This window comes from Brassica napus, chromosome A3 (assembly GCF_020379485.1).
Source record: "Brassica napus cultivar Da-Ae chromosome A3, Da-Ae, whole genome shotgun sequence".
In the NCBI taxonomy this organism is placed as follows: domain Eukaryota; kingdom Viridiplantae; phylum Streptophyta; class Magnoliopsida; order Brassicales; family Brassicaceae; genus Brassica; species Brassica napus.
The window spans coordinates 30,158,581-30,181,521 of NC_063436.1; the positions used below are offsets into that span (position 1 = coordinate 30,158,581).

Consider the following 22,941-nt stretch of genomic DNA (forward strand, 5'->3'; position numbering starts at 1 on the left):
GTTTTAGCTTTTGAGTCGCCGGTTTTAGGCTTTTAGGTTTCGATTTTAGGTCTCAGGGATTTAGAGGCTATCGTGCTGATAACGTGTTGTGAACAATAGAGGAAATCGTGTGTGTTATTACTTAATCAAAGTGTTTCCTTATATAGGGGATTACAAGTAAGGATAAAAGGAAAGAGTACAAATCCTAAGATAAAAGGAAATAGGAAATATCCTTAAAGATAAACATGAAGGGAAAAGGAAACTTCTAATCCCTAAGGTCGGTCCATGCTTTGGCCGCCTCTCTCTCCTATCCGGATGTGGTCTTGGACTTGGGCCTGGACGCATCCTACATAGTCGGTTACTCTTTGGTATGGTTACTAGCAATCCACATTGTTCTTAACATAATGGAATATTTTGAGACATTTGTCCTGTAAAAGTGCATTCGATAAACTTGGTTCTGGGCCAAAGTTGTGGAATGATACCTTTCCATGATTTCTGGTTGCATGTCTTCTATTATATCTGCCAGCTGAGGATTAGGTCCTCCAAGTATAATGGAAACAGATCCCCTGCAGCTATCCGTGATCCAATCACTAAGCTGACCTGATCGTATGTTACTGCACATTTCTTTCCAAAATATTTCAAGAAAAGTTATTCCTTGAACCAAGATAGAAGCAAAGTTAGCACACACTCTTGTAACTTCATCTCTCAGGACAAGACCACAAAGAAGATGACAATAAAGACTCTGTTTATTGTCAGGACAAAATTTGATTTCACTGGGACTTGCGCTCGAAGTATCCCAATATGATGGTAGGTTCTTGACATAATAGTCGCTTTTCATGAAATGTGTAGTAGCATATGAAACTAGTAAACCAGGTGGAGTTCTGGAGCCTGGTTTAAGGAAAACTAGATTTTGACCCGTACGCCCGCACGGGTATTTGTTTTCTTAATAAATTGATCTTATTTTTGTGTGAACATTATATATTTTAGATGTGTCATCATTTCATAATGCAATTGAATAGCGGTATTAAATTTTTTTTTATAAATATTTTTTTTCATTCTAAGTGTTCCATATTTTGTTATAAATTTACATTACATATATATCATATATATGTCATAATCTATCTATCATATTAAAATTAATGTTTACTGTTTATTAAATAACAATATTATATAAAAAATATCCAATTTTATATAAACAAAATCTATATCTCACAATTGAATTTAATTGTTGTACAGAAATTGTTTTTAATAATATATATTTATTTTCATAAATCATTTCTCCTAAGAAAATAATAATCACAATATCAATGAAAATGAAAATGAAATTACATTTATGAATTGGGCTATTAACGTTTTAATTTTTATTTGGGCCAAGATAAAGTATGATTAAAAAAAGCCCTTTAGGTTTCTGTTTCTTTTTTTTCCGCGAACAAACGGTGAAAGTAAACAAACTTTTTTTTCTACAAATCAAAGATGAGATTCGACTTCTTTGTTCTCTCCGGCATCTGGGACATAGAGACCGAAATCTTATGATTCTCAATCCATACTAAGAATACATATGGAGATCGCTAGTGCTTCTCAGTAGCATATAAAGGTTTGGAGATTTTCTGTTTTTATTTTCAATCGATTTCTGATAATTATGATATGTAGGTTTTGTTTTATTTCTTATATAACATGGGTGTGGATCTAAATCACGTAGAACGGGAGCACGAGTCATCACAGACGAAACTAACTATTGAAGATCTGCTTATAAAAACTCATATCCTAACAAACCTTGCTTCGGAGGAGAAGACGAACAGTGGATATAAAGAGGAAAGTATTTTTTATAATTATTCAGTTACTTATAGAATTTGGTAGCTGTATAGTCATGTGGTAATAATGTTTCTTGTCCAATTTCATTTTGTGTGAACAGCATTGATTCAGATATTGGAGTCGCCTTGTTGAACCTGTCCTTGCTGGGAGGATAGTTCATGTTCATGTATGGGAAGAGGTGATTTTCTGATTTTAGTTATTTAATTCCTTAGTTGCTTTGCTGTAGTGAAGTTGATAGATCGGGAAGTTCCATCAGAGGAGTTTCATGAGGTTGCTTTTACAGAGTATTGTCTCTTTGGCAAGCCAGTGGAGGTGGAAGACAGTGATGTTCGTGATAAGAGCACTGGTGAAAAGAAGTAAGCACCACTGATTTTTTAGGTGTTTATACTTATTTATCAAAGTTTGAGAGATTACTCTATGCAAATGGACGTAGATTTGTACTTTTCTAATGTATTGAACGGTGGTTGTATTTTTTTTTATATTCAGAACATGTGGAAGAATGACCAACCACAAATTGAGCGGAAAGAAGTTACTCTCACATGCTGAAACAGAGAAAGTAAACAACAATTCAAGGTTAGTAACTCGATTACTTATCTGAGATGAAAGCAATGTAGTATCATGTGGATTTAGGATTAAGATTGAACCACTGCCTTACATAGTACTATATGCTTTAGTATTGGTTGAATACTGATTCATATATAGGTTGTTGTGAATTAATGTGTTATAGCTAACAAATCAATTCAAAATTCTATCTTTTAAAAAAAAACACTAATTAAAAGAAAACGTAATTTGTCTAAAATTAAAGCATATCCACTCTATAAGTATTACTTTAACAGCTTCATGAAAAACACTTTAAAACTAAAACCACCATCTTCTGAACCATGTTTCCTGAACTCCAAGCTTGAAAAACCATCATGCTGGTCTGAATAATGAAAGCAAAAGAAATTGTATTAACGGATCAAACAATTTCTGGTCATGCACAAATAAGAAATGTGATTACAAAATACGGTTACCTTTACAGATTGTAAAAGAGAATCCACATCACTATTTCACTTCAACAGTTGACACTTTAACAGCAACGATAGTTGAACCTGCATGTACCAAAAAATAGTTCCAAAGGTTAAAATATTTTTATATCTACAACAATAGAAAACAGAAAAAACATAAAAGTGGATTATAAGAAGTTAACCTATAGAATACCTTATCACTACTACTCTCCCAGGTTATTAAAAACCTCTTTGAAAACCACGTTAGTAGTTTTTTTCTTAGGTTTACCATCTTTGTCAACAATCAGAATTTTCAATCCTTTCTTTGAAGTGACTCTAGAAACAGCGACATATAGCTGTCCATGTGAAAACACAGGTCTTGGTAGAAATAGACCAACTTCAGATAGTGATTGCCCTTGACTTTTGTTAATGGTTATTGCGAAAGCCACAGCCAAAGGCAATTGCCTTCTGCGCATTTTAAATGGCAATCTGGTGTCTGATGGTGTTATTATCAATCTAGGAATATATACTGTATCCCCGACCTTTTCTCCTGTAATGATCTTAGCTTTAACCATAAAATCCATAAGTTGAGTGATCTGTAGTCTTGTTCCATTCATCAACCCAGCTGTAGGATTTATGTTTCTTAGAACCATAACAGGACATCCGACCTTGAGTCTAAGGCTATGGTTTGGCAAACCAGAAACCTTTATTTTGTTGAGAAAATCAGGACCAAGAGCTTCATCATTCAATGAACTTTTATCAATTGGGTCAATACTATCTGCACTGATATAAATCTTTTCTTCACCTGAAATTTTATTAAACACTTAATTAGTAAACAATTATGAATAGAAGTGAGCTATAAATTTAAATCGATGGCACAATTTATGTAATTACCATCAAGCTTATCCAACATGTAATCATTGACCATATTGACATCTTCATTGGTAGGACATAGAATGGCTCTTTCTTGGAAGAATTTTGGTTCTTTGTTTTCTTGTAATGATAAATAATCACCATACACGGCTTTACTGATAGCTTCTATGGGATCTTCAAAGTTGGTAATCAAAAATTCTGAAGGAATATCAATCTCAGCTTCACCATCATTAGGTTCTGCGAGTTTGCCTTCTCCCACTTTTAATATCCACTCTGAGAAGTCCTTAAGATCCTTTGCCTCTTCAGGTGTCAAACAACCAGATAACAATCGCATGTTCTTTGTCAGTTTCAGAACTTTACAGTGCTCCCATAGATAAGAAAAATTTAATGTTGCCAAAACAATCTCGGCTCTACCAGCTCCATTTATTACAGGTAGAACCTGTCTAAAATCACCTCCAAAAACAACAACTTTTCCACCAAAAGGTTTGTTTTTGTGTTTCCCAACAATATCAGACAAACTTCTATCCAAAGCTTCGAAACAGTGCTTGTTCATCATGGGTGCTTCATCCCATATAATCAGTGATGCCTCTTTCACTAAATTAGCTTGATCTGTTCCATGAGCAATAGTACATGATGAAAACTCATCAGGATTAAGAGGTATCCCAAATCTCGAATGAGCAGTTCTACCACCAGGTAACAACAAAGAAGCGATTCCACTCGATGCAACATTAAGAACAATATCTCCTTTAACTCTAATAGCTGCTGATAGTAACTTCCATAGGAAAGTTTTACCAGTCCCACCAAATCCATAAACAAAAAACGTTCCTCCTGTTCCTGTACTGACAGCTCTAAGAATCTCATCAAAGATTTTTCTTTGTTCATCTGTCATCTTTGGAACATCTCTGTCAAGAGTTTCCAACAATGATTCACGCGGATAACTACGCTCATCTAATATAAGGACATTCGAATCGTTAATACTTGATTCTAGGACCTTTGGCATTGAAGTAAATCTCTCAAGCGAATCACCATTACGCCTCAACAGCTTTTCAATCTCCTGTAGAGCATATTTTTTCTTGTCCTCATCACTTAACACAAGTCCTAGACAAATAAACACACACTGATGTTAACAACAGAAACAACTCACTTACGAAACAAAAAATAAATAAAAATATATATATATATATATATATATATATATATATATATATATAATCCGTAGAAATTTAAAATAAGATTTCGCAGTGAAGACAAACCTGGTCGGTTGAAATATATTCTCCGATTATACTCAATATCATCTGATAGACACTCCCACGTATGTTCCCAAACATTTTCCGGTGACTCTAAACTATCATTATTAAGCATCATAGCAAACACATGCCGTAGATCACTTGCAGAGCTATCATAACTTCTCCTCAACAGATCATCAATATACTCGTGATCATCATCTAATACGCCACGTGCAAAACATGTTTTTTTGTAGCTTTCATGAAGGACACCTTCAAAAGTTTTTATGTCTTCGTAACTGGTAGCACCTTTGACGTAGTTCAACAACACACGAAGATAGTAAGCATCTTCCTGTTTACGTGGAGCATAGTTAATCCTCCCAATGCTAAATCCCCTTTTCCTTCTTTTGAATTTCTTCTTACTCTTATCGAAAGTAAAGAAGTTGGGAATTTGAACATATGTGATTGTTCTAGCCAGTGAATCGATCTTACACAACTCAAACCAAGCTAAGAACATTGTATTCTCAATGAGTTTACGACTAACCACTACTTCCATCTTATCTTTACCTCTGAATATAACATGTTGTTTTCCAGGCAGATGAAAACTAAGCTTTTCTACTGCAGTGGATCTGTAATGAATTGAAAAACTGTAAGTTCTCCATCCAGCTTCACACGCAGAAACATATCTACAAAAAAAAAACAAATGTAAATCTGATGTCATAAAATATATAAGCATCTATATTGAAACGGTTCAATAAAAAATGAAACGAAATCCTGTTAATTACCTACAGTCGAAGAAATCTTTGAATTCATTTCTTTTTGTCTCGACACTTCCATCGACACTTCCCAACTGGTTCGTAACAACATGCTCAGGAGGTTCTACAGCCACAGTGACACGATCTTGCCCCTTATTAATATACTTAAATAAGTATTTAATTGAGCCGGCTTGGTTGCACCATTCTACATTAATGTGAGCTCGGTACCGAAGAGAGAGTTCTTTATTGTAAGGAATAACCCACTGATTATCACATTTGACACCGCTCTTTTCAACATAATTCTCCACTTGCTCTCGCCTTCTGTATATAGGAAACCCATCTCTATTAACCGTTGTCCTTTCAGCATATGGTTTAGGATATCCTTTAGAGCATAATCCATTCTCTATACATGGAGAATTCATATTCGCAGCCCCACATGGTCCATGCATCATCATATCTTTAACAACATCATAAAGATCAGGTTCTTCTGTTTTATTAGGGATTTCCGCACAAATGATCTTGTCTATATCGTCTGTTGTCGGAAGCTTGTAACTGGGATGCATGAACAGAAGAATGTGTGCATGAGGGAGACCACGTTTCTGAAACTCTATTGTATACATAGCTGCAAATAAACATTATTAGTAAGTATAATATCTATATTATTAACTCCTCAATCGACAAAATATAGTTGGGTTAACTCACATGAGACTGTCTTCCCAAGAATGTGCTTTTTAGTTAAATCATCCATCAACGATTCAAGTTTCATTTTGAACATCCTACAAATCACTTCCGGTCTGTCTTCTGGGTTCAACTTTCTAGTCTTAAGGAATCTGGTGAGCTCTGGCCATCTAGGATTGCATGTAAAAGTGATGAAAAGATCAGGAAATCCGAAATGCTTACAAATGGTCATAGCATCCAAATAATTGTTCTTCATGTATCTAGGACCACCAGTGAAAGAAGCTGGCAATACAAACTCTGTCCCTTGTTCATTCATATTAGTCTTGCCAGCACTTTCTGACTCTTTAATAGAATCAAAACTATCAGATCGCAATGTAGACTGATTCAACTTAAGATAGCGCAGACGATTAGACTCTATAGTGGTGTAGGAATCAACCAAAAACTGCTGAAATAAACGTCTAGCATGAAGGAGATGGCCTGACTCATTCTTTCGTTCGTGAAGACGGTATGCAAAGAATTGCCTCATACTAATTGTAGCTTTCTTCTGTTTTTTGGTAGCTTCAGTAACACCTTTCTTAATCCCAAGTCTGAAACCATCTTCTCCATATGCAAACAATAGAGGATACTGAAGTGCTAGATAGGAAGCATGAATTTCATTAATTCTCTTAAGCTTTCCTGAGTGTTGCTGAAGCACTATATCCCTTTTATCCATATCAAGATTAAAATCTCCTGGAATTAATGCAGCAACTTCAGATGCTGTGGGTGTATTATATGTCCTTCCATCTCTGAGCCTATCACTAATAATCCTCATGTGAAATGCATCCTCTGGATTTGTATCAAATCTTTCTCTCGCAGATCGGAAATTCTTGACATAGGGATTCACTTCATTTAACATGTCCACCAAAGCCTTAATGATTTCTTCCCTCAAAGTATCACTTTTTTTTACTTGTCCAGCCAGGCGACTATTGCTGCCAAATCAATAGAATTAATGTAAGAAATGTTAGAACAGTACTATGATTTTATATCTCAAATCATAAAACAATCAACAGTTGAAAGCATATATGGTTACCTCAAACAATTGGCTCGGTTTTTCACTTCATTTTCAGTGTCAGCTATGTATAACTGACCAAATTTGGCGCTATTACCATCTGGTGGTCTTAAACTTCCCAGTAGATGGTAATTTTCTCCGTGCAACTGAAACATATCTGGACCAAGTCCCTTCTTCACTGATCTTTCAACTTTGCCTCCAAGCGAAGTAAAAGAGAAAACCATATTATAAGGTCTTAGATTTTTCTGAAAATGTTTGCTTCGCTTGTCCTCTCCATAAATTAATCCCTTTAGTACTTCTGGTGGCTCTTTTAGAAAGGGAAGCACGACTTGACCTTGCCCACAACATAGACTAAATGAAGGAGTACATGTATTTCTGCGTCTGTTAATTCGTTCTCCATACCACATAATAGCACCACAATGGGAACATGTGTAAGATGGATCGCCCTCATCTATATAATCTGTATATGTTAAAAGAACGCAAAGTACTTTTTAATAAGACTGCAGGTATAATAATAATAATGGAAATCGCGTAAACACAAAATTAATGGTGTACCTGTTGATTTACATTTAGAACTCTTTGTAGGAGGTTTTATTTTTCTACTGACTTCTTTTGCGCTCTGTTTTTTTTTTCGCCAATAGAGACATCTAACTCGATATCATCATACTCAGAATCTGTGCTTTCCTGCGAGCTAACATCAAACTCTAGCTCAGCATCAATTTCTTCAATTATTCCTGTTAAAAGCAAATAGATGAAGTTAGGACATAGAAAATGATATTCTGTCACATAAATATATTAAATTTTAAATTAAGTAATCACCTTCAATATCAACATCACAATCAGCCATTTCTTCTTCGTCATATTCAGTGTGATCAACCCCAATTTGATCTGACGTATTTTCAGAGGTTTCAACAGTATGATATGTGAAAGTCTCATCTACATTAGTAATGTCATTTCGAACTGATGTTTTGCTTTTTTGCTGCTTCCTCTGGTTTTGGACATGGGTGTTTTGGGCTAGAAAATAAATAAAACATGAGTTGTTTGACTACAAATAACATTCTAGATATAATGAACAGAAGTAAACCGCAGGATCATTAGCATATATCTTCTTACATGCGAAAGCAGTCAAACAACTTTTCGGTTCAGGAGTATTTTTAGTTTGGTTTGACGCTGAAGACACACCTGCAACCATTATGTTTCAAGTTCATGAGCAATCTTATATGGGCATGGCTTATTGCAAAAATTCATGTAGAAAAATGATTATGTAGTTTTCTAAGACATTACCGAGAACACATCTACGTTTGGTACTTGGTGTTTTTGGTGTGCTTGTACATAGATGATCTCGGGCATTCCTCTTATTACTAATAGGTGTTTGATACGTATTGGTAATGTCATCGAGAATTCGTCTTTTGTTCTTACTCTGTAGACACTGGTTTGGAAAGTGAACTGGGTTTATTTCTGTTGACCTCAAATCTTGAGCTACATAAAAAATCAAATATTACATATAATATTTTGATATAATGTTGTGTTCTCGAATATAGCTTAACAGATCTTCTAGTGAAACATATATTGAATTACATGATAAAGCTGACACACAGCTTCTCTGTTGAGGAGTAATTTGAAACAGGTTTGACACCAAATCCACACCTTCAATAAAGAGAATGATAAAAACCAGTGAAATTATGTGAAAATTGCTAATGTATTATAAATATCTTTTAAAGATCAATTTAAATAATTTTGAAAGGAATATTTACCTAGAACACATCTGCGTTTCTGTTCTGGGTTTTTGGGTGTGCTGGTAGTGAGACCTTCTTGCACATTAGCGTTCTTAGAAATATGTTGTTCACCAAGACAATCAAAGATCCTTTTAAAAACAGAACGGACAGCAACATATGATTGAACATTCATTTCTTGTATGGCCTTATTTGCCGACAGTGATTGACGTTCTAGACTAACAGAGTGTTTGAAGTGATGCCTTTCGTGTTGATGACCGGTTCTCTCATTCGCGTTGTGAGAGAGTTTTTTGGGAACCTCTGTTTTTCTTTTCATAGTTGGTAATACAGAACAACACAAGAGTGCAATTCTGTACTGGTGCTCATTGAAATGACGCTTGATGAAGATTTAGAAGATATTATTTAAGGCATTTTTAGCATAAATATAGTTGTTAGTTAATTACTTTTATTTAAGTTATGGTAACAGAATATCTTTGATGAGGATCTCGATTTTTTTTGGATTTTTTTGGTTGATTCGAAAAAAATTATTTATTTTCTTAATTGAAGTGAAAATTTAACTTTCTTCATGGTTTTCATTTCCCAAAATTTAGATGAGCAAGATAGAGCTGAAGGGATGGCGATTACATCGGCGAGATTGGCTTTCCAAGCAGCATAAATAGGTATTTTCGAAACGATCTGAGATAGTAAAAGTTTGTAGTATAAAATAGGTTTTAGTGCGAGTGTTACATGTTAAGTTGCAGGTTAGGTTCTTATAGAGACTATTTGACATGATTAGTTTGAAAAGCCAACTTTATTGATTAAAATAGGATTTAAATGAAAGTACTAAAAACAAAACCAAATGCAAAAACAAACGGGAAATTCCAAAACAACAAAAAAAAAAAACGAAAACTTCAAATTCAGCATAGATAAGGCCAAGCATCTCCCTCACATAACTAATCTTCCTTTGTCTTCTCCATTTTGATGTTCTTAGAACATAACTTCTTAGATGTAGAATTCATGTCATTAAGCTCAGCATCTCCTTCCTTACGCTTAGAGAAAGGTGTTGTAACATCTTCAGATGAACTCTCTTTGTTATAATCAATGCACGGAACCTAAGTTTAGAAAAACTTTTAGGTCCAAACAATCTAAATCATATGTTAGTCAGGTTATAAAATAACAAACTTCTTACCTCACCGGTAGACAGAGTAGATGAAGTGGACCCAATTAGAGATACTGGTTCTGAGAGTGATTCGATTCTATGAATATGATCCCCAGACCAGACCTCAGCCACTTTAAAAGTAGTTGATCCGTTGTTTACATTATCACTTGTGATGGAAAGACCGAAACAAAACGATTTTCCAACCAAATTTTTGATAGGAATAGGTAGAATCTCTGGGTCTTCAATCTGTAAGATAATAAGGCTAGTTAATAGAAAATTTTGAAATAATTATTGTCAAATATTTATCTCAGGACATCACTATAATTACCTCAGCATATGAACCATCCCAAAGTTCCTCAGCTTTATTACCAATAATAGTTGTAGCCACAGTATCAAGCAACATTAACTCAGATTCACCAGTGTCATCTTTCACAAACACATGAAGCTTATACCTGCAGGTTTTCAAAATGTAAAACAAAAGTAGATAAACACGATCTAAATTTTGCTATTAAAATCATTACAATATCTGAAAATTTAAATAACAGTCAAGCAACCAAACACATACTTGGGTTCGACAACCAATGTGTTTGAATGACACACTTCACAATAGAATTGTGGCTTGTCAGATTGGACCATCTTTTGACCGCCTTTCCTACCAACCTTGGTCACACGTCGGTTGTGTCTCTTACATCCAAAATAGTACCAACCCCAATCTGTGTTGATAGCTTCGATTGTACAAATGATTTTACCAGACTCGACCTTGATGATTAGGACATTAAATATTGTTAACAAATAAAAATAGGATAGACTAAAGTTGTAAAGAAGTAAAGGGTGTGTTCTGTTACCTCATCTGAAATCAAAATCTCAGAAATACACTTAACGTCAACCTCATTCCAAGCAACCTTTACTTGCTTCACAATCTTTTTTTCATCACTGTTACCCAAAAGAGCTAAGGGAAGATCAACTTGCATCATCCTGGAAATAAATATAGTCAGGTTTATTTGTGTAAAAATAGAAAAGAACTTGTTTCAGATTAAAGCAAATTCATTTACTTCAGTTTTAAATCATTACAACTTCGATTAGATCAAACTAAAGCAACTTACTTCTGTTTAAAATCAATAGCTTCGTCCATTGTTGGGTTGAGCACCAAAAGTGAAGCATCATACGCGTTGGTGATTTGCATCTCGCCTATGTAATTATCACAATGTATAAACAGCTTTGGATCAATATCTAATACAAACATACACCATCCAATTTCCACTTTTATAATATAGATATACCTCTAAATTCGCTGATTTTGGCAAAGCGGATCAAACATATAATAGTATCATCATTGGATTCTGCAATATGGGATTCAATTTGCTCAGCGTATTGTCCCCATAAGCAACATGCTACTTCATTACCACTGTTTTAAAATAATTACAACAAACAGAAAAAGGTTTAGGAGACAACTAAATCCAGTCCTAAGTTATATCCAATATAATTAAGGGTCGAGCCGAACAATACCTTGTATCACGCAAACGAAACAAAACTCTCTTCCTATCCTCGCCCTTAACTTCAACCATCATGATTCTTCCAAGATCGACCACTTGTCCAATTATATCTGATTCAATAACATAACAAAATTACTTTAATCTAAAACGCAAATCAAATAAAGAGACAGTACTTATTGCGGCCACTAAGGATTGCTTTGTTGAACACCAGCATATTGCGGCTCCACTGTGTATGAACACATATCCTGTTTGAGATCCAGCCTGGTGTGGGTCAGATAAGTACCCAGCATCTGCATATCCGACCATGCTCTCTCCTGGCCGGTTGGTGTAGAACAAACCGAGATCCTTTGTTCCTTGCAGATATCTGAACAGTTGTTTCACTCCGTTCCAGTGCCTCAAAGTCGGACATGAACCAAATCTTGATAATAAGCTCACGGCAAAGCTTATGTCCGGTCTAGTATGACTAGCCAAGTACATTAAGGCCCCAATGGCACTTAGGTAAGGCACCTCCGATCCGAGTGCTTCCTCGTCCGGTTTCTTAGGTCCGTATGGATCCTTCTCAAGGTCTAAGGATCTCACGACCATAGGACACGACAAGGGATGAGCCTGGTCCATATTGAATTGCTTGAGTATCTTTTCTGTATAAGTTTCTTGGTGCACAAGGATTCCATTCTCCTTATACTCAAACTGTAATCCCAAACAGAACTTAGTTTTTCCTAAGTCTTTCATCTCGAATTCTTTCTTTAGACATTCAACGGTTTGGGAAATCTCTCCAGAGGTTCCTATTATATTCAGGTCGTCCACATAAACTGACATTATCACATAGCCCTTGCTGTCGAATTTCTTTATGAATATACATGGACTTATTGATCATTCTTATAACCCTCTTTCACTAGGTACTCGGATAATCTATTGTACCACATTCGACCTGATTGCTTTAAACCATATAAGGCTTTATTCAACTTAATGCAATGTTGTTCTCGAGAACCTTTCTTGTCTTTGAGCTCAATACCCTCTGGAACTCTCATATGTATCTCATTATCCAGTGGTCCGTATAAGTATGCAGTTACTACATCCATTAGGCGTAAATCAATGTTTTCTTTCACGGCCAGACTGATTAGATATCTTAGTGTAGTCGCATCCACCACAGGGGAGTAAGTCTCCTCATAGTCTATTCCTTGTCTTTGTGAGAATCCCTGTGCTACAAGCCGTGCTTTGTATCTCACTACTTCTCCTTTCTCGTTTCTCTTCCTTACAGAGACCCATTTGTACCCCACTGGTTTGACATCTCTTGGTGTTAAGGTTATAGGGCCAAAAACGCCTCTCTTTCTCAGTGATTCTAACTCCACGTTTATAGCTTCTTTCCATTTGATGCAATCTGATCTTAGCATGCATTCTTGTATGGACGTGGGTTCTAGATCCTCATCTTTATCCATGATCTCAAGTGCTACCTTGTATGCAAATAAATCATCAACGTTGATATCTTTTCTGTTCCATTGTTTTCCAGACATTACATGGTCTATAGAGATCTCTTGGTTGTCTGGCTCTTGTGTCCCGTGAAGCCCAGCGTCCCGGACCTAACTTTGAGGAACGGCCGGATCATCGGGTGTGGCCGGTACGCTTGGCTCGACCGTCCTGGTCGACTCGACCGGTCCATCTATGTCCTGGACGGTTTCCTTGATGCTCTCGGATCCAACACCTCTCTTGGACTTCCGAGGCTGTTTGTCTTTGGAACCAATTGGTCTACCACGTTTTAAACGTTGCTTAGACTCTGTAGCCACTTGACCTTGTCCATCTTGGACGTCTAATCTTATAGGTGCATTACAAGCCGGGATGTGTGATATTGTTACTCTATTTGGGTCAGCAAATGTATCTGGCAGTCTATTAGCTAGCTCTTGAAGATGTATAATCTTTTGGACTTCTAAATCACAATCTTTAGTCCGAGGATCTTGCCAAGATGTTGATGGTCTAAACCATTCTAAATCTTTTGTAATCAACCGGCTATTATCTCCCCCTAAGGACGAATATGTGGACTCATCAAACTGTGAGTCTTCCTATCTGGCCTTAAACAAATCACCGGTTGTTGGCTCAAGATACTTTATAATGCTTGGGGAATCATATCCTACGTATATTCCCATCCTCCTTTGTGGTCCCATCTTAGTTCTCTGTGGTGGAGCGATTGGAACGTAGACGGCACATCCGAATGTCTTGATGTGGGACACGTCTGGCTCATGACCCGTAAGTAGTTGGGATGGTGAATATCTATGCTCACTAGATGGCCTGATGCGAATCATTTCCGTTGCATGTAAAACCGCATGTCCTCATGCTGATACCGGAAGTTAAGACTTCATAAGCAGTGGCCGGGCTATCAGCTGGATACGTTTAATGAAGGATTTGGCCAAGCCGTTCTGTGTATGGACATGTGCCACAGAGTGTTCTACTCTTACCCCCATGGACATACAGTATTCATTAAACGCTTTGGACGTGAACTCACCAGCATTGTCTAGACGTATAGTCTTAATAGGGAAGTCTGAAAAGTGTGCTCTCAGCCTTATCATCTGAGCAAGCAGCCGTGCAAAGGCTAGGTTCCGTGTGGATAGTAGACACACATGCGACCATCTGGTCGATGCATCAATGAGGACCATGAAGTATCTAAACGTCCCACAAGGTGGGTGTATTGGTCCACATATGTCTCATTGAATCCTTTCCAGAAAGTTTAAGGTTTCTTTATTGACCTTGGCTGGTGATGGCCTAGTTATGAGTTTTCCTTGTGCACATGCTGCACATGTGAGATGGCGTGGGATCACTCCTTTAAACATCTGCCCTTGTGAATTCATCATCAATTTTCGCATCATTCCTGTTCCGGGATGGCCAAGCCGGTTATGCCATAAAGTGAATAGCTCGGAGGCATTTGTCTCGATCATACTGATCCTTGCATAGTATAGACCAGTAGACATTGCGGGCATAGTCTCTAGGATCTTCTTATTGCCTTTGGTGATCGAAGTTATGTTAAGGAACTCTTTGTTTCCTTCTTCCCATGTTTCAAGATGGAAACCATTCAATCTTATATCCTTGAAACTCAATAAGCTTCTTCTAGAGCTTGGGGAATACAAGGCGGTTTTGATCTCTAGGTGAGTGCCCTTGGGCATCAACACATAGGCTTGGCCGTGACCTTCAATCAGGCTAGCCTCACCCCCAATGGTATGTACCTTTGCACTTTGCATTGTGAGATTCATGAAGTACCTTTTGTCTCTAAGTATTGTGTGACTTGTGCCACTATCCACCACAAGTATACTCATCTCATCATTCATTCTATAAATAAAATTTTCTAAACTTTAGAGACTTCATAAGATCTTTAAAACTTTTATTATTATAAATGTCATTACATAAAATAAAAACACCAAATCAAAGACATAAAGCAATAAGACAATGTGATTCGAAAACTAGTCCTTGAGACAATCGGATGTCTCAAAATCCATTAGGTCATCTTTGTTATCTTTGTCGGATTCATTGTCAGCATCATATCCATATCCTTTGTCATCCTGACCGTTTTCTTGGATCATGTTTGCCTCCGGATTCTTGTTCTTGAGGCTCTCTTGGTAGAGGTCGCACAAGTGTTTCGGAGTTCTACAGTTCTTGGCCCAATGGTTGTCCATCCCGCATCTGTGGCATACAGACTTGGACGTGTAAGATGGTTTGGATATGCCACCTCGTCCGCGGCCGTAACTGCCTCGACCCCGGCCGTAATTGGAACCACGACCACGGTTATTGTGGTTTCCTTTCCGGCCGGTCAAGTAGCTGTCTCGGTCGTTCTGGTTATCACGTCCACGCCTCTTGTATCCACCACGGCCATTACCGTATGGTTTCTTGTTGTCTTGGGCGTAGTTGGTCTCTTTGGGATCTTTCTTTTCAACCTCATGGGCTTCGGGTAATGGTGCTGTCCCGGCCGGTATGGCTCCACTATTCTTCATTAGGAGCTCATTGTTTGCCTCGGCCAAGAGTAGACATGAGATCAGATCAGTGTATGTGGCAAAACCTTTTGTTCTATATTGCTCTTGCAACACAGAATTCGACTGATTGAAAGTCGTATAGGTCTTTTCAAGCATCATCATATCGGATACTTCTTCACCACAAAGCCCTAGTATTGAAACTATTTTGAATAAGGCTGAATTGTACTCATCCACAGACTTATAGTCTAAGAACCTTAGATGCATCCAATCGTGCCTTGCCTTTGGAAGCAACACCATCTTTTGGTGATCATATCTATGCTTTAAAGCATTCCAAAGATCTAGTGGATTCTCAATTGTCATGTACTGATCTTTAAGACCTTCAATGAGATGATGGCGCATAAGGCCTATGGCCCTGTATCTATTCTTTTCATTCTCATTGTTGTCCTCGGTGATAGTATCACCGAGTCCCTTGGACTTTAGACTGATCCTTATATCTAGCGTCCACTGCAAGTAATTGTCTCCGGAGAGATTAAGGGCTGTGTAGTCTCTGTTTGCTATTTTCGACATCTGAATCACATTATCATATAAGATTTTAGGTTCATAATGTGATCACGTGGCCGCAGAATATAAGCAAGCTCGGCCACAACATGTCTTACGCATTTATGATATTCAAAACAATACTAATCGACCATGGTGCTATCAATCATGAACCACACGGCTCTATAGGTTTACTAATGCAATCAACCTAAATTCGTGTGATCTATATGTTGGTCGATCTTGTTTCAATCAGTTATGAATGCAATACAATGTTCGGATTCATGTAAAGCAATCTACCTTATACTTACTTCTTTTATAATACCTAGGGTTTCCAATCTTTTAAATTCTATCAACCTTGTGTTAAGGTTTCAAGGCCTTAAGTATTTGTATACTTAGTTAGATTATTTCAAACAATCTAACAATCCTAAACCTCAAATCAAGCAAGAAATCAAACAAGCAAGATCAATCTTAAAATCGGATTCTAACTTCTTTTAGGGTTTAGGGTTTTCGATTCCTTCATTAGGGTTTGTCAGGTTTCAGATTTAATCAATCAACATACAATTATGTTCTAGTTGGAATCATATATCTTTCTAGTTTTAAGACTTGTCGATTTTAATCTTGTAGTTTATTTTAGGGTTTCATCGAGAATATAGTTTCCATAATGATGGATTAGGGTTTTGTTCTTATTCTATGTTCTCAGATTATGTTTATACCTTTGGTCTTCGTAGAGGTATAGAATCGGACCCTCTTGAGGATCGCGATGATAACGTTGTCGAGTCTGATGAAGATATAGGAAAGAGTACAAATCCTAAGATAATAAGGAAATAGGAAATATCCTTAAAGATAAACATGAAGGGAAAAGGAAACTTCTAATCCCTAAGGTCGGTCCATGCTTTGGCCGCCTCTCTCTCCTATCCGGATGTGGTCTTGGACTTGGGCCTGGACGCATCCTACATAGTCGGTTACTCCTTGGTATGGTTACTAGCAATCCACATTGTTCTTAACATAATGGAATATTTTGAGACATTTGTCCTGTAAAAGTGCATTCGATAAACTTGGTTCTGGGCCAAAGTTGTGGAATGATACCTTTCCATGATTTCTGGTTGCATGTCTTCTATTATATCTGCCAGCTGAGGATTAGGTCCTCCAAGTATAATGGAAACAGATCCCCTGCAGCTATCCGTGATCCAATCACTAAGCTGACCTGATCGTATGTTACTGCACATTTCTTTCCAAAATATTTCAAGAAAAGTTATTCCTTGAACCAAGATAGAAGCAAAGTTAGCACACACTCTTGTAACTTCATCTCTCAGGACAAGACCACAAAGAAGATGACAATAAAGACTCTGTTTATTGTCAGGACAAAATTTGATTTCACTGGGACTTGCGCTCGAAGTATCCCAATATGATGGTAGGTTCTTGACATAATAGTCACTTTTCATGAAATGTGTAGTAGCATATGAAACTAGTAAACCAGGTGGAGTTCTGGAGCCTGGTTTAAGGAAAATGAGATGCAAACCTTTTCCGTCGTTGTGACCCTTGACATGCCTACAAACCAAAATAAATATTTTTCGTCATACTATTGTAAATTGTAGACTTGGAGGTTAATTTAGATGATCAGCTAATATATTGTATTGTGTACATAATTTATCTTTTTTTCTAACAGCGTGAACATACTTTGTCTATCTCAATCTATACTATTATTTGCGAAGTGATTTTTCGTATTCGATCTATCACGTTAAAAGTTAGAGTGGTTAAAGTCGTCGTTGCCGTTAATAAATTCTTATGTATAACTTCTTTATAATCAAATTTTTTTATAGTATTAATATTAGTTTTATATGTTATATATTAGATAATTTATTATTAATTAATATAATAAAATTATCAAAAAATATTTATACAAAAATAAGATAACTTTTAAATATATATTCTGTTATTATCTAGAAGTAATATTTTATTATAATTAAAAAATAAGATATAAAATTATAATTAAGTACTAATCAAGAAAAAATATATTTATAAAGATATTTTCTTAAATAATTTTAATATTTGAGTGTTTTAAAAATTTTAACAAAATAATAAGCATATATATTTTGATAAAAGAATTTGCATATCCAAATAGTTTGATGTTTGATTTAAACATTTTGAGAATGTAAATAATAACTTATCATGTTAATTTTTGTAAGAAAATTATGTTCGCATAATCATAAAAAAATTTACGCCCGCATATCCGGACAAAACACGTAGTGGACTTGTATATTTAGATGTTTCTGTTAATTTTCAAAAATTATTTATATTCAATCGGTTCTCTTAAAAAATTTCAGATCAGCATTAATCAATACATACGTGCATGGAAAATCTAACAATTGTTTTATAGAACAAGATGAAAAAAATACGGAAAGCCTAATACTACCTCCATTCCAAAAAGATAAATGTGTTGGCAAAAAAAAACTGTTTCAAGGAAAAGTTTTTTGTGTGTTTTCAATAACTTTTTATTTATTTAATAGTAGTAAATTGTAAAATTCAAGAAACTAGTTGAGCAAAACCTTTATTTATGAAGATATATAACAAAGATTTATAAAAATGTATTGATAACTATGTTAATTTTCAATAGTTATATCTTTAATCAATGCTCTTTATAGCTTTCAAGATAAGCATCAATCAATTCACAAATGTTTGATTACTTGTGTGATAAGGGAAAATATGTTTTATAGAACAGGATGTAAAACCTGTCTGTAACATATTTACCCAAAAAAAATTAATGAAAAAACTATCACTTTTAACTAATTGTCCGAGAGAGAGTAACATTTAATTACTTGGATAATACGAGGTAGCGTAGATCAAATAAAAATCTACCAGTCTCCAAGTGCTTGTTGCTTATAGGTATTAACTTCTGTTTTCCTCCTGAAGTTCCAGACCTATAACTATAATACAAGTCAAAAGTGCACATGCAATTGTTTTTGAGTAAGAAAAAACACATCAAATTCATATATTATTAAGATGAACTATCATCAATAGTGGTTGTCTCTTACAGGACAAGTATTTTCTGTGTACTAACCAAAGTGGAATACAATCCTTTAATACATAAAAAAAACTGATCCTGTCTGTTCAAACGAAGCTGTACTTGTGATTCACATTCACACGTCTTCTCTACTCCGTTGCCAACATGGCAGAAATAAATATCCAATTTTACTATATGCTAAAATTGCAAGCCAGTATTATTGCCAAAAAGTAGTGGTATGTGGACTTTAGTTGACTTGAAGTAAGAATGATCAAAGTCTTCATATGGAAAACGAGCGGTCTGAAATAAGCATAGTTAATGTCTTTCGTCGTATTGAAGCAAAGTTGTTATCTCCAATAATTCATCCTAAACCAGTTCATTCAGATTCCAACTCTACTGAAATAATTTTCTCTGTTCTTCTATCACTATGGGGAACTGTATGTCCTTCCAACCTTCTTGTGATGCGACGCTGGACCGTGCCATTAGAGTCTTATGTAGTAAAGGTTACATTGGAAACCTCAAGAAGAATCTCAGGGATCTGCAAAGGGAAACGGAAGATCTCAGAGCAATTCATGATGTGGTGAAGAACAAAGTAGCTAGAGAGAAGGTAAAACATCGACACATGCTTAAACCTGTCCAGGTATGGCTTACACGTGTTGAGAGCTTCAATACACGGGTTGATGATACTCTTAGTACTAGTCCTGCTCAGCTTCAAAAGCTGTGTCTATGTGGTATATGCTCAAAAAACGTTTGTTTGAGCTACAGCTATGGGAGAAGAGTATTCTTGTTGTTGGAAGAGGTTAAGAAACTAAAATCAGAGGGTAACTTTCAAGAACTTACTGAGTTGACTATGATATGTGAAGTGGTGGAGAGGCCTACTCGGACTACGGTTGGTCAAGAAGAAATGCTCGAAACGGCGTGGGAAAGACTAATGGAAGAGGACGTTGGAATCATGGGTCTGCATGGAATGGGTGGTGTAGGCAAAACTACCCTGTTTAAACAAATCCACAACAAGTTTGCAACGATGTCTGGTAAGTTCGATGTTGTGATCTGGATCGTGGTGTCTCAAGGTGCAAGTATCTCGAAGCTTCAAGAAGATATTGCACAGAAGCTACGTCTTTGCGACGACCAGTGGACACGGAAAGATGAAAGTGATAAGGCCGCGGAGATGCATAGAGTTTTAAAGGGGACACGGTTTGTTTTGATGCTTGATGACATATGGGAGAAAGTTGATTTAGAAGCCATCGGAGTTCCGGAACCGACTAGAGAAAATGGATGCAAAGTAGCATTCACCACGCGTTCTAAGGAAGTATGTGGGAGGATGGGGGATCGTGAACCGATGCAAGTCAAGTGTTTGGAAAGAGATCAAGCATGGGAGTTGTTTAGAATCAAGGTTGGAGAGAGTACGTTAAGTAGAGATCCCAACATTGTCGAGCTTGCAAGGAAGGTCGCTGAAAAATGCCATGGTCTGCCTTTAGCGCTCAGTGTTATCGGTGAGACAATGTCGTACAAAACTACAGTACAAGAATGGGAGCATGCAAACTATGTTTTGACAAGATCCGCAGCAGAGTTTTCCGACATGGAAAATAAGATTCTTCCAGTTCTGAAGTACAGCTACGATAACTTGGCGGACGAACATATCAAATCTTGTTTTCTGTATTGTGCTCTCTTTCCGGAAGACTATGAGATAGTTAAAGAGAGTTTGATAGAATGCTGGATATGCGAGGGATTCGTCGGGGAGTACCAAGTCTTGAAAAGAGCGGTGAATAAAGGTTATGAGCTACTATGTACCCTTATCCGTGCAAATCTACTAACGGAGTTTGGTACAATAAAGGTTGGGATGCATGACGTGATTCGAGAAATGGCTCTATGGATTGCATCGGATTTGGGGAAACAGAAAGAGAGTTTTGTCGTGCAAGCTGGTGTCGGACTACATGATGTACCAAAAGTTAAGGATTGGAGAGCTGTGAGAAGGATGTCATTAATTGGTAATCATATTAAAGATATAACACAACCTATAAGCATGTGTTCTCAACTTACTACTCTGCTCCTACAGAAAAATGGTTTGGACTATCTATCAGGTGAATTCATCCAATCTATGCAAAAGCTAGTTGTTTTGGATCTATCTAGAAATGACATCATTGGTGGACTTCCAGAGCAGATATCAGAGCTGACCTCCTTGCAGTATCTTGACGTGTCCTATACAAATATACGTCAACTGCCAGCTAGTTTCCGAGGGTTAAAGAAGCTATCTCACCTGAATTTGACTGGTACAGAAAGACTTTGTAGTATCCGAGGGATATCAAAGCTGTCGAGTTTAACAAGTTTGAAACTACTTAATTCTAAAGTTCATGGAGATGTTAACTTAGTGAAGGAGCTGCAGCACTTGGAGCATCTACAAGTCCTAACCATTAGTATATCTACGGACGCAGGCTTGGAGGAACTGTTAGGCGATCAAAGGCTGGCGAAGTGCATCGATTCTCTGAGTATTCGTCGTCTCAATATTACCCTCGATGTTCAGCTAAGACCAATCTACTTATCGTTGCTGATGAGTATGGAGAATCTCCGTCACATCAATGTTACAAACATTGATGTCTCAGAGATTGATACCAATGAAAACTGGAGGAAAAGCAAGAGAAATTCGTCTGGTTTACACAATCCGACGGTTCCATATTTCTTCACCAACCTCTCCACCGTGGGGATAGTTGACTTGAATGGCATGACGGATCTCACTTGGCTGCTGTTTGCTCCGAATCTTGTCAAACTCCACGTTGGAAATTCAGAAGAGGTGAAAGAGATTATAAACAAAAAGAAAGCGAAAAAGGTTACAGGTACTTCACCACCTTTTCAGAAACTAGAAATGATATTGTTGGAAGGGTTGCCAAAGCTGGAGAGTATCTACTGGACTCATCTTCCCTTTCCATTTTTGAAGAAAATAGTGAAACTAGAGTGTCCCAAGCTGAGAAAGCTTCCATTAAATGCTACAAGCGTCTCACGAGTTGATGAGCTTTCGATAGTAATGAAGCCTGAAGAGGAAGCTCAGCTTGAATGGGAGGACGAAGATACCAAAAATCGTTTCTCGCCTTTAATCAGTCTGGTAACTATTTTCTCCTTACCCTCTCTCGCTCTATGTTAGCATGAGGTGTGCATCATTACATTACTAGGCTGATATGATCTCTTCAAATGATCAAACCAACAACAACTCTTTCTTCTGTCTTACTTTCACATTTGTTAAGCAAGAAATATATGGTAGAAGAAAAAAATATCAAAAAATTTGAGACGGATTATAATTTCTTTTCAGATTCTTGATATAATTTAGACATTATATATGAAAAAAGATTTTGCAGAAAATGTTTTTCTGAAAACATTTAGAATATGTATGTTGTTCCTTCAATTTCAGTGCGTTCCAACTAAATGTCACTAACTTTGTGTTCTGTTTTTCTTTTGGTTTTGGTTTTCATTAGGGTAGAGAGATGTAAAACACCTTTCAATCTGGCTCCACGCTTCTATCTCTGATGTTTTCTCTTCCAGTTTCTTAATGTGTTGTTGTTCATTTGGATTATTGATTGTATCATTGCTTGAAATATGTTATCATTCTCCTGTTGTTTAACGTAAGACATTAATGTATCACTTGAAAGAAGTTATTATTCTCCTGGTGTTTCAAAAAAGAAAAGTATACTTTTCAAACAGTTTATATGCTCTTAGGAAATAGGAGATCTTTCTAAGAGTGTGTGA

The 22,941-nt window shown here is 36.5% G+C and overlaps 2 protein-coding genes across 6 annotated transcripts; one reads left to right on the forward strand and one right to left on the reverse strand.

Moving 5' to 3' along the window:
* Positions 1 to 1,349: 1,349 nt before the first annotated feature.
* On the forward strand, positions 1,350 to 22,857 carry LOC106423364 (disease resistance protein UNI-like). 5 transcript variants are annotated; one of them, XM_048766206.1, is made up of 7 exons: positions 1,357 to 1,573; positions 1,679 to 1,969; positions 2,075 to 2,147; positions 2,278 to 2,364; positions 9,678 to 9,746; positions 19,693 to 22,303; positions 22,671 to 22,857. In XM_048766206.1, the coding sequence occupies exons 6-7, from the start codon at positions 19,829 to 19,831 to the stop codon at positions 22,683 to 22,685; spliced, it is 2,490 nt and encodes an 829-aa protein (XP_048622163.1). In that variant the 5' UTR covers positions 1,357 to 1,573; positions 1,679 to 1,969; positions 2,075 to 2,147; positions 2,278 to 2,364; positions 9,678 to 9,746; positions 19,693 to 19,828; the 3' UTR covers positions 22,686 to 22,857. The 5 variants fall into 5 exon arrangements, 2 of the variants coding, with proteins under 2 accessions (XP_048622163.1, XP_013719593.1); XR_007327756.1 differs by lacking the exons at positions 19,693 to 22,303; positions 22,671 to 22,857 and adding an exon at positions 17,566 to 17,796 and having other exon boundaries at positions 1,350 to 1,573; XR_007327758.1 differs by lacking the exons at positions 19,693 to 22,303; positions 22,671 to 22,857 and adding an exon at positions 17,336 to 17,384 and having other exon boundaries at positions 1,350 to 1,573.
* Positions 2,378 to 8,477, reverse strand: LOC125591656. Its single transcript, XM_048766231.1, has 6 exons — positions 7,376 to 8,477; positions 6,331 to 7,274; positions 5,659 to 6,250; positions 4,904 to 5,559; positions 3,672 to 4,748; positions 2,378 to 3,582 (listed from the first exon to the last, which is right to left on the reverse strand). The coding sequence occupies exons 1-6, from the start codon at positions 7,759 to 7,761 to the stop codon at positions 3,002 to 3,004; spliced, it is 4,236 nt and encodes a 1,411-aa protein (XP_048622188.1). The 5' UTR covers positions 7,762 to 8,477; the 3' UTR covers positions 2,378 to 3,001.
* Positions 22,858 to 22,941: the final 84 nt, after the last annotated feature.